This window comes from Cervus elaphus, chromosome 14 (genome assembly GCF_910594005.1).
Source record: "Cervus elaphus chromosome 14, mCerEla1.1, whole genome shotgun sequence".
Taxonomy (NCBI): Eukaryota; Metazoa; Chordata; class Mammalia; order Artiodactyla; family Cervidae; genus Cervus; species Cervus elaphus.
Window position 1 is genome coordinate 6,896,758 of NC_057828.1, and position 12,470 is coordinate 6,909,227.

Genomic DNA, 12,470 nt, shown 5'->3' on the forward strand with positions numbered 1-12,470 from the left:
ATACAGTTAAGAACCATAAATAGTCACTAACTCACACGCTGAGAGCCGGTGGGAGCTCTGTTGTCACGATTTCCCGGATGGTCATTAATTTGCTCTGACCTAAGCATTGTCTCTCAAGAGACTGCATTAAGGTATGTCCAGGAGATGGCACAGACGAGGAAGTCAGAAAGCCAGATTATCGTTGTTAGTGCAGGGCGAAGCTTCCCTTCCGTTCAGCCACAGGGACTGATAACTGCCCCAACCCACACATGCCTGGCATTGAATTAAACAGAGGACTCAGATACAGTTTTTCACCCTCAAAAGCTGACGGCCTGGAACACTCCTGGGCAGAGGGTGGCAGTAGGTGTTGATTGAAAAGGCAGATTCCTAGAACCAGACCCACAGAACACATTAGGAGAAACTTGTGGTGGAATGTCGTATAGGATAGGTGGCAAGATGAGAAGAAGGCATTCCAGGCTGGGAGAGCAGAATGAACAGGGATTCTGGCCGAAAAGAGCACACTCTGTCTGGGAGAGAATAAGGAGACACCCAGATGGGGCCAGGAGCACACACCTTCCAGGGCCAGCTGCCTTCTGGGTGTTGCAAACGACAGCCGTCCCACCCGCCAGACGCGTGCATGCACAAACACGTCACCCTTTGGAACCACTCCCAAACCCAAGGGTGACCATATGCCCTGTTTTGCCAGAACAGCCCTGTTTTTACTCCTGCTATTTCAGCATCCCTTCTGGTTTCATTCTCAAAAGCATCCTGTTAGGGATAATAAAGTTTATAGTCACCCTACTCAAACCCCACTTTATGCAACCTCAGTGCTGTAGATTGTGTTGCCTCCCTCAGTTCAGTTCAGTTCAGTCCCTCAGTCGTGTCCTACTCTTTGCGACCCCGTGAATCGCAGCACGCCAGGCCTCCCTGTCTATCACCAACCCCCGGAGTTTACTCAAACTCATGCCCATCAAGTCGGTGATGCCATCCAGCCATCTCATTCTCTGTCATCCCCTTCTCTTCCAGCCCCCAATCCCTCCCAGCATCAGAGTCTTTTCCAATGAGTCAACTCATTCACATCAGGTGGCCAAAGTACTGGAGTTTCAGCTTCAGCATCAGTCCTTCCAATGAACACCCAGGACTGATCTCCTTCAGGATGGACTGGTTGGATCTCCTTGCAGTCCAAGGGACTCTCAAGGGCCTTCTCCAACACCACAGTTCAAAAGCATCAATTCTTTGGTGCTCAGCTTTCTTAACAGTCTAACTCTCACATCCATACATGACCGCTGGAAAAACCACAGCCTTGACCAGACGGACCTTTGTTGGCAAAGTAATGTCTCTGCTTTTTAATACGCTATCTAGGTTGGTCATAACTTTCCTTCCAAGCAGTAAGCGTCTTTTAATTTCATGGCTGCAATCACCATCCGCAGTGATTTTGGAGCCCAAAAAAATAAAGTCAGCCACTGTTTCCACTGTTTCCCTGTCTATTTGCCATGAAGTGATGAGACCAGATGCCATGATCTTAGTTTTCTGAATGTTAAGTTTTAAGCCAACTTTTTCACTCTCCTCTTTCACTTTCATCAAGAGGCTTTTTAGTTCCTCTTCACTTTCTGCCATAAGGGTGATGTCATCTGCATATCTCAGTTATTGATATTTCTCCCGGCAATCTTGATTCCAGCTTGTGCTTCCTCCAGCCCAGCGTTTCTCATGATGTACTCTGCATATAAGTTAAATAAGCAGGGTGACAATATACAGCCTTGATGTACTCCTTTTCCTATTTGGAACCAGTCTGTTGTTCCATGTCCAGTTCTAACTGTTGCTTCCTAACCTGCATACAGGTTTCTCAAGAGGCAGGTCAGGTGGTCTGGTATTCCTGTCTCTTTCAGAATTTTCCACAGTTTATTGTGATCCACACAGTCGAAGGCTTTGGCATAGTCAATAAAGCAGAAATATATGTTTTTCTGGAACTCTTTTGCTTTTTCAATGATCCAGCGGATATTGGCAATTTGATCTCTGGTTCCTCTGCCTTTTCTAAAACCAGCTTGAACATCTGCTGCCCTACTTCCACCCAAACACTATTTTTCGCTCTTTGGGAGAAGGGGACTTAGAACCTGAGTTATACAGATTGGCTTAACTCCTTCCTCCATCAGTGGAAGCATAAACTGTGTCTGGAGTCTATCTGACGGAAAAAACTCAATTAAAAATGTTCACCTGGCTTTGCTGGTAGTCTTAATTACCAAATCAAATGGGCCATATATGTGACTTGATAAAACACATACACATATAGTATTAAAAAGTATCCAGAAAATGACACAATCCAAATCTCAAAGTGGTTTGTATTCCACTAGAAATCTACTAAAATAAGAGGGAAATGTGTGTTCACTGGTGTTTCAGAGAAATGTAAACACTACCCTTGCAGGTACTTAGAGGAATATTAGATACAGACCATTGCTTTTAAGTAATTAAAGTCTATGGTGTTCGACAAGTGTCTCAATAAACACACTTTCTACCACCTTTTACATGGAAATTTAAGTGCTTATTTACATTTACTTTCAGACTTAAAGTTGAAAAGATGTCTTGGGGCACTTCTGAGAATTGAAATGGATTATATAAATCCTTCAGATCAAAACATCTTATGCCATCACAAACTTTCTATTAAATTCTATTGCTAATTCAAAATATTGATGTGTTTTATTTTGGGTTTCCGTAGAGCAAAGCCTGAAGGACATTGGTCCCACCTGATGCATTTTAAATACTCAGACTGCTATTTTTCCTGTAAATGTCTTTGCAGGAACTATACAAAAGGCTTTTCTGTGGAAATAAGGTTTACTGAATGGAAAGGATTCCTTTAATGAGCCATTTAGAAGAATTTAAAAATCCTTTTAGAAAATTTGTAAGATATCAGAATTCCTTCATCAAATTTGAATTATGTTTCAATGGGAAGTTAAAGCTATAGTGTACTGCAGGAGTGTTTACATGGGGGCTCTTTTTCATTTGGTATTTAAACTCAGCAAGTAGTTTACATACTAGATCACATTGGTAAACTTACCTATTTGTCAACAGAACTGTTTGGTAGATTTGATGAGGTGAGGTTTGTGCTCCAAGAGCCTGTGACAACCCCTGAAGGGGACATAAGGCATCAGGGATACATTGCATTGGCCTTTGAGATGTTCCTTAAGTCATCACAGGATTTTAACAGGAAGAAAAATGGGGAGCAGGTGGGAAAATGAAAGGAATTCATGCAAAAAGAACAGTTGAGGCAAAGGCCTGTGGAAAGAAAGTGTGAGAGGTGCAGAAACAAGGAATTATGGTTGAGTCTGATGATGAGGGAGATTAAGTTACTGGAGACACTGGTGTCTCCTCATAGTGTAGAGTAAGCCTGCATCTTGTTCTAAAGTCTCCAGGCAAATTAGTAGTATGATTTAATTTCTACTGGTAGATTTGAACCTGACTTGGGTAAAGTTGGAGGAAGAGGCCAGTTAGGAAGATTTTGCAATTGTTCAAAATTTTTTAAAAAGTAGATGAATGCAAACCAACATAGCAGCAGTGGAGAGAGAAGGAGGGATAATTAAAAACAAAACAAAACTCATAGTTCTAATCCATGGGACTTGGCGATGATGTGTTATATAGGAAGCTGAGGACTGTGAACATCCCACGGTAACTCAGAGGTTTTGAGCGTGAACAGTGGGAAGGCAGTGAAGCGATCAGAATAAGCAGAGGCCACAGATGGAGGTTGGGGTGAGTGAGAATGAGCTGAAGGGGGAAGTATAAACACATCTGTCTGAACTGTGAAATGTCCAAGATGACAAATATTTGTTGGGTGAATGCGAGAAATGGGGAAGGAAGGAAGGGGAGAAGAAGGAGAAGGAAGGAGCTCTCCAGGACAGGAGGCAGCTGGATATGCAGACCCAAGCCTAGGAGAGGGTTCTCTGTACAGGCCATGTAGAGACACCCCAGAGAGAGGCGGGAGGGGAAGAGACGGAAAGGGGAAAGACACGGAGTGAGTGCTCGCTTCAGCAGCACATATACTATGACGCGGAGTGAGAGGGAAGCGGCTTAAGACAGACCTCGGCACCAGCGCCTGTAGGGGCCAACAGACAAAGACCCAGCTCGGAACAGGAAGAGGGCAGAACCAGGAACCCAGAGAGCACAGAGCTGCCAAAATCTAAGGAAACAGGCAGGCAATTTGGCCTTGGAGTACAGAATGAGGCAGGGCAAAGGCTAATAGAGTTTTGCCAAGAGAACGCACTGGTCATAGCAAACACCCTCTTCCAACAACACAAGAGAAGACTCTACACGTGGACATCACCAGATGGTCAACACCAAAATCAGACTGATTATATTCTTTGCAGCCAAAGATGGAGAAGCTCTATACAGTCAGCAAAAACAAGGCAGGGAGCTGACTGTGGCTCAGATCGTGAACTCCTTATTGCCAAATTCATACTTAAATTGAAGAAAGTGGGAAAACCACTAGACCACTCAGGTATGACCTAAGTCAAATCCCTTATGATTATAAAGTGGAAGTGAGAAAAGATTTAAGGGACTAGATCTGATAGACAGAGAGCCTGAAGAACTATGGACGGAGGTTCGTGACATTGTACAGGAGACAGGGAGCAAAACCATCCCCAAGAAAAAGAAATGCAAAAAAGCAAAATGACTGTCTGAGGAGGCCTTACAAATAGCTGTGAAAAGAAGAGAAGGAAAAAGCAAAGGAGAAAAGGAAAGATATACTCGTCTGAATGCAGAGTTCCAAAGAATAGCAAGGAGAGATAAGAAAACCTTCCTCAGTGATCAATGCAAAGAAATAGAGGAAAACAATAGAATGGGAAAGACTAGAGATCTCTTCAAGAAAATAAGAGATACCAAGGGAACATTTCATGGCAAGATGGGCTCAATAAAGGACAGAAATGGTATGGACCTAACAGAAGCAGAAGATATTAAGAAGAGGTGGCAAGAATACACAGAAGAACTGTACAAAAAAGATCTTCATGACCCAGATAATCACAATGATGTGATCACTCACCTAGAGCCAGACATCCTGGAATGTGAAATCAAGTGGGCCTTAGGAAGCATCACTACGAACAAAGCTAGTGGAGGTGATGGGATTCCAGTTGAGTTCTTTCAAATCCTGAAAGATGATGCTGTGAAAGTGCTGCACTCAATATGTCAGCAAATTTGGGAAACTCAGCAGTGGTCACAGGACTGGAAAAGGTCAGTTTTCATTCTAATCCCAAAGAAAGGCAATGCCAAAGAATGCTCACACTACCATACAATTGCACTCATCTCACATGCTAGTAAAGTAATGCTCAAAATTCTCCAAGCCAGGCTTCAGCAATACATGAACCGTGAACTCCCAGGTGTTCAAGCTGGTTTTAGAAAAGGCAGAGGAACCAGAGATTAAATTGCCAACATCTGCTGGATTATCGAAAAAGCAAGAGAGTTCCAGAAAAACATCTATTTCTGCTTTATTGGCTATGCCAAAGCCTTGACTGTGTGGATCACAATAAACTGTAGAAAATTCTGTAAGAGACAGGAATACCAGACCATCTGACCTGCTTCTTGAGAAATCTGTATGCAGGTCAGGAAGCAACAGTTAGAACTGGACATGGACCAACAGACTGGTTCCAAATAGGAAAAGGAGTACATCAAGGCTGTATATTGTCACCCTGCTTATTTAACTTCTATGCAGAGTACATCAATGAGAAACACTGGGCTGGAAGAAGCACAAGCTGGAATCAAGATTGCTGGGAGAAATATCAATAACCTCAGATATGCAGATGACACCACCCTTATGGCAGAAAGCGAGGAATTAAACAGCCTCTCGATGAAAGTGAACGAGGAGAGTGAAAAAGTTTGCTTAAAGTTCAACATTCAGAAAACTAAGATCATGGCATCTGGTCTCATCACTTCATGGCAAATAGATGGGGAAACAGTGGAAATAGTGACTGACTTTATTTTTTTGGGCTCCAAAATCACTGCAGATGGTGATTGCAGCCATGAAATTAAAAGATGCTTAGCCCTTGGAAGAAAAGTTATGACCAACCCAGACAGCATATTAAAAAGCAGAGACATCACTTTGTCAACAAAGGTCTGTCTAGTCACGGCTATGGTTTATTCCAGTAGTCATGGATGGATATGAGCGCTGGACTATAAAGAATGCTGAGCGCCGAAGAATTGATGCTTTTGAACTGTGGTGTTGGAGAAGACTCTTGAGAGTCCCTTGGACTGCAAGGAGATCCAACCAGTCCATCCTGAAGGAGATCAGTCCTGGGTGTTCATTGGAAGGACTGATATTGAAACTGAAACTCCAATAGTTTGGCCACCTAATGCAAAGAGCTGACTCATTTGAAAAGACCCTGATGCTGGGAAAGATTGAGGGCAGGAAAAGGGGACAACAGAGGATGAGGTGGTTGGATGGTGTGAAAAACTCAAAGGACATGAGTTTGGGTAAACTCTGGGAGAATTCATGGGGTCACAAAGAGTTGGACATGACTGAGAGACTGAACTGAACTGAACTAAAGGAAACAGATGTCTCTAAATAAGGAGGGACAGTGGTCAGAAGGCTGAGAAAGTGTCTCTAGAGTTGATGACCTGGAGTTCATTACGTGGGCTAACGGTGCTCCAGGTCCAAGGCTAAGAGCCTTTCCCTTCCCAGTCGCCCAGTGTGACCCGCGCAGCGACCAAACTGCACTCGGGGAGTGTTAAAGTCTCACAACCAGCAAGTGGAAAGGCAAGGCTGCTAAACCAGCGGGGCTTCCCCAAGCCTGTGACTCCCACACAACGGGCTGCTTGCCTCAGTGGTGATGAGGGTGGAGGGCAGACCTCGGCATCCGGGAGACAGAGAGAGAGAAGGGTGTGGGAACTCACACTTAGCCCACACTCACTGTGGGCACGTGTGTGACCACGGGCGAGAGGACAGACAGGGGACGACAGCTGGAGGGGGCGAGGGTGGCTACTCAGGGAGGGGCGGGAGGACACTGTTACTCTGGGTCGCGTGCTGGGATGTGGAAACAGTGTTACAAAACAGATACCTGCATTAACGTGAGCTTTTAAAAAAACTAGGATTTTACCATTATAACCAAGTATAGCAGACTAGCTATTTTCCTAAGACACATGGAAAGTGCTCTTTCCTATATTTAACATATGTGTAAAAGTATTTATGCATTAGAATTGTACATACATTTTTGGGTCCCTTGCTTTTTTCTGATGAGGGTGTGATATTTCGTTTCAAAATGATAGTGGCATTAAACTCTGGATCATGGGAAACAAAAGGAAAATCAGCCATGAGAATATACAAGCTAGCAAAGGGAGTACACACCAATCACAGGAGTGAATCCTCTCAGTCACAGGGCAAAAGACTCTTGTGAGGGGAAGAAAATTCACTTCACCTTCTGAGGGCAGATCCTGCATTGGCCTTTGTGGAACATACCAGCCTTCCCCTGGGAGCACGGTGCGGACTCCTCCCTGGGAGGCTGCGGTCGTCTTTGTGTGCCTCTCAGAAAAACACACTGCAGAGCTGGAGCTGGCTGCTCATCTGGGCGTGTTTTTGGTCTCATCTTTGCCCCTTCAAAGTGGCTGTAAGCCTCATGCATCCTCTGATCCTCAAGACAGGGCAGAATTTGTCCCATATTCAAAGGAGCACCCAGGGGAGGGAAGGCCCGACCTGTGCTATAAAGGCTTTAAAATCAGGGGAACCGCCATGAGCAGAAAAGGTGGTTGTTAATCAACTCTCGGCTTCAGTTGGCAGAGAATTGTTTTGATCAACTTGGAGCAACTGTGTGCTGTTGGACATGCAGCAGAAGTTTTCTTGCAGAGGATTTTACACGAGTCCTCCAAGTCAAAAATATCTGGGAAGTTTGAAGAGGTTGTGAAAAGTGAAAGTGAGTGAAAGTGAAAGTGAAAATGAAATCACTCAGTTGTATCTCATTCTTTGAGACTCCACGGACTGTAGCCCACCAGACTTCTCTGTCCATGGGGTTTTCCAGGTAAGAGTACTGGAGTGGGTTGCCATTTCCTTCTCCAGGGGATCTCCCCACCCAGGAATGGAACCCAGGTCTCCTGCATTGCAGGCAGATGCTTTACCCTCTGAGCCACCACGGAGGCCCCTGAAGAGGTTAGATCCCGAATGCCAGCACAGTGAGTGAGAAGGAGAAGAACCGAATCCACTCATTGTTTGGACGACCTAAAGCTCAGCCTCAGGTCTGGTGCGGCCCTGCCTCCTCCACTACAACCCCACCCCAGGACTGCGTGTTTCTGTGAAACACCCAAGGCCGAATGTCCACAAGACCTCACGAATTCCATGACAACTCCTGCATTCTAATACCACCAGAGTCTATGAAACTCCTCCAGTGGGCAGATTCAAATGTCCAATTCAGACCTGACCTTGAGAAGCAGGTTTTCTACTTGTACTACCCACCGGCCATTGACTCTTGCATTACAAGTGTAGGACTGAACCAGAGCTTTTACTCTGACCTGATTGCCTGCAGTTGGCTAGTGTTGGGTGGACAGCAAAGCAATAGCAGAGCTTGCAAACCGAAGGTCCAGCTCCCTCCTAGACCTCGCATAAATGCACCTCTGGGGAGAATCTGCCTGCTGAGAACCAGCATGGCTTGGCTTGAGACCACAACAACTTGGTTGTGTAGCTCTGACCTGCAGTCCTGGGCAGTCATGAGCAGTGAGCGTACAAGCCTTCCTCTCTGGAATCTTCTAGGCTGCCACTGCATTTATCAGAGGGCTGGTCAGGTCCCTTCAGCTCCTGTCTCTGGCAGGGAACAGAGGCAGCCCCAGATCTCGGTCAAGAGTCTGAACACATCCCAGCTCCAGAAAAACTCCACAGTAGCCATTTGTCCTGAGGGACCCCCATGCTAACTGCTCTGCTCAGGGGCCAGTGAGGTCTGTCCCCAAACTCCACTGCCATTTCCAGATGAGGTCATGCCAGGCTCAGGAAAGCCTCAGGGTCTGCGCCACCATCAACACTGGGCATCCCAGGGGATTCTTCGGGGCCCCAGGTAGTTACGTTGTTTGTCGAGTTGTTAATCTGAACTATATGAAGTTGCCATTTTTTGTAGGTCAGACATGGACAAAAATGTCATATGTTCGTCCTCATAATGGAAATTGTGAGAAAAGTGTAGAGTGACTTCCTGCTGCGTGTGCAGTATTGTTCCAGGACCTGGACACGTAGTGATAATGAAGACAGATGGGCCTTGCTCTTCATGGCACATTCTATTGGGAGCTGGTTTTCTGGGGCCACTTCCGAGCTATATGTTAAGCCAGTTACTTGGCCTCTCTGAACTTCACCTAAGTATTGTGAAGGATAAATGAGATAATGTATATTAGGCCAGAAATGCATTGATGGCCTTCAATAAATGATAATTCCTGTCATTTTACTGTGGCTCACATAGGACTCCTAATAAATGTTTATTGAACAAAAAAAGCCTCTGAATGCTGTGGGAATCTTAAAGCCCACCCCCTCAGCCTGAACTGGACACTCCCTTAGGGGAACTGTACACAGGGGCGGGGCCCTGAAAAGGAAAACCACGGATCCCAGAGTTCACCACTCCCTGCCCGCCCTGGGGCCTGGAAGAGACCAGCTGTGGTCAACCTGCGTGGAGTCAGGAAAGCAGTAGGCACAGGAGGACTCTGGGGAGGTAAATCTGGTTCCTACGTCTGAATGGGCGTGTCATCATTTAGTCTGAAGAAAATAATCGTCAAATTTATTGCTTGAGGCAAAGCAGAGGTTGAGACCTCAAAGGAGACTAGGAAATTACCTGTCGGAACTTCTGGTTTTAAAAATCAAATACAGAGTTGGCTCTGATTAGTAACAGAATGTGCAAATTGACCAGTCCTTTCTCCAACAGTCCACCCACTGAGTCACTGGCATGAATGTAGATATGGAGTTAATAGATTCCTTTTGCAGCCCAGGGGCCTATTTTTTGGCTCTGTGTGCAAACAGGCCACAGGGATATTTCACAGGTCACCTGGCATATCATTTAAGGCTGCATAAATCGTACCGTACAAGGTGTGAATAAGTGCATAGCTGTTATCTACAGCTCAGCTTCTGATGGTACCTTCACTGTCATCATTGTCCTGAGCTCTGTCCAGTTCTCTGGGTCCATTCTTCTTGGGTGGTGCACAGGAAGTTGAGACCAACAATTGCGCTAGCTTCTTTTCATATACTTTTCTGGTGGAAGCTGAGAAAGAATGTGGAGAGCAGTTTAGTCACTCTGTATATGTGATCTCACTGGATTCAAAATATTACACAACTTAGATTTTTATTCTTTCATTATTGGGAAATTGTGGCTTTTACAATAAGGTGGACCCCATACCTACTGAACTCACTCCTTTCCTTCCACCAGCACTTAAGGTGGGGCTTCTGTGGACTGGCCACAGAGTTAGGTATTGTGGACATTGGAGAACAAGACTGACAAAGTCGTACATCCTATTTTGGGAAATATGGACAAGTACACAAACAGTTAACACGGTGCACGCACTAGAAATGTAAAAAGAGCCCAGGGTGATATAATCAAGAGTAACTAGCTTCTCATGATTGTAAAATACCAACACTTTCCCTTCACTAATCTGTGAATAAGAACTGGGCTCTTCCTTCTATATGGTTTTCTGGGTTTTAAAATTTTTTCCTATTTCTATTTTAATGTTTTTTATTGCATATGTCCCTTCCACTACAAATAATTTTCAGCCTTTGGAGTTAGCGCACAAGTAATCACTGAGTGGTCTCTAATAATTGCCACATACGTACGTAGTATTGGGCCAGGTGAAAATCCGAGTTTGTAGAGTTCATTCTGCAATTCGTCATCACTCAGACACTTCACCTCCACCATGGTGACAAAAGTTTGGTTTTTTTTCTGACAGTTGAATCCTTGAGATAGCAAAACATTAAGTTATAAATGAGACCTATAAATGAGAACTAAAACTTTACCAGTCCACAAAAGTGTTTACAGCCCCAGCTCCCCAGTTGTGGAGATGCATAGTCAGTAAAGCAAAACCCACCATTTTCTGCTGTTTTTCTGTCACCAATCTCTTCTGGGTTTAGTGGCCTCAATGCAAAGCTTTGGTAGGGTGTCACTTTCCCCAGTCTTCGGGGTTCGATTATTTCTAACTTTTCTACTCAACTAATGTAAGAAAAATCTTCTACACAAAATGAACAAATATTTCGATCACTGCTTAGGAGCTCTGAGTAAGACACAAGCTCTGAGAAGACAAGTTAATTAAATATGAAAGAGCTGAGAGAGATTTTTTTAGTGCGTTAAATAAAAGTTATTTATCCCTGCCCTCCTTCTGACGAGAGCGTAGAGAGTACAGAGCATTCAGTTATTGCAGACAGTCCTCTTTTCACACTTGTAATTTAACTCTGAACATAATGAGACAGTAGTTTTTAATTAACCGCCAGCAGACTTTGTAATTGCTGAATTGGCATTTGAAAAAAAGTCAGCTATTCATTCTCTGGCACACAAATTGATTTATATAGATTTAGGCAAGTCTTGATACGGCTTTCCAAATCTGCACAACCTCAGGTTCAATCAGTTTTATTTCGTTGATCCCTGTATCCCCTAAAACTGACCTTCCACCTACTTAATAAAACTCTGAAAAGACAGATGCATTTGTCAAATCTTTATTTATTATACCTCATTTCTATCATGTTCTTCTTAATATTGCAGTAAAAACAACTTCAAGACAATTACTCAGCATATCAGGATCTGGACCAATTTTAAGTAATGACTTTTAACTTTATTGGTGATCAATCAATGTCCAATTAGGAAGAACATTGTATATAAGCTAGAAAAAGCTGTGAATTGTCAAGTATAACAGGATTGTTCAAGAACGCCTCATTTACCAGTTCTCCACCTTAAAGCTATACTTTGGCCAGAGTCACATTCTGGCACATAGTAGGTACTTGGTAAATGTAAGTTTCCTTCTTTCCTGTGTGTTTGGAAAGCTGAATTGACACTTTTAAGGCCACTAGTAAATGACCTAATGTTATGAAGGAAAAGAACGATGCACCTCAGATATTTTTTAAACTGGAAGCTAGCTTGGGCAGATCCTATGACACTTGTTCCCAAGAACAGCTGTCTGTCGTTTCACCACCTTCCCAAAAATAACCTCCAAAAAAGCCCTCATCAATTTCAAGTGACAGTAGACAATTGCTTAAAGGGAACACACATATGGAAGAAAAATTCAAATAGAATCCAGTTGAATGATTAATTCACTTACCTGTTTACATGGTTGTCTAAAGTCTATGCAGTTGGGATGGTTACTAAAGCTGGGTGAGTTTCACCCAAGGATTTCCACTAGCAACCAATCACTTTTTGCCTGTTAAGTATTATGGTAATCATAAAACTGACATGTGACATCAGAAATCCCCCTGGCAACAGACTGATGTGAAAGTCAGATGATGAATTTAACCTGAGTTCAAGCAGAAGGAGGCACTGGTCAACTTCACAGGCTAACTGCCATGGTAGAATGTCAAGGGATGC

At 43.9% G+C, this 12,470-nt stretch overlaps 1 protein-coding gene across 1 annotated transcript in view; it reads right to left on the minus strand.

The window, feature by feature from the left end:
* Nucleotides 1–12,222, minus strand: part of LEMD1 (LEM domain containing 1) — a 30,823-nt gene extending 18,601 nt beyond the window's left edge. The window contains exons 1-4 of the mRNA XM_043924120.1: nucleotides 12,208–12,222; nucleotides 10,736–10,855; nucleotides 10,047–10,169; nucleotides 7,160–7,230 (exon numbers count right to left, since the gene is read on the minus strand). Coding sequence (XP_043780055.1) covers nucleotides 7,160–7,230; nucleotides 10,047–10,169; nucleotides 10,736–10,817 — 276 coding nt within the window. The 5' untranslated portion in view covers nucleotides 10,818–10,855; nucleotides 12,208–12,222. The remainder of the gene's footprint in view (nucleotides 1–7,159; nucleotides 7,231–10,046; nucleotides 10,170–10,735; nucleotides 10,856–12,207) is intronic.
* Nucleotides 12,223–12,470: the final 248 nt, after the last annotated feature.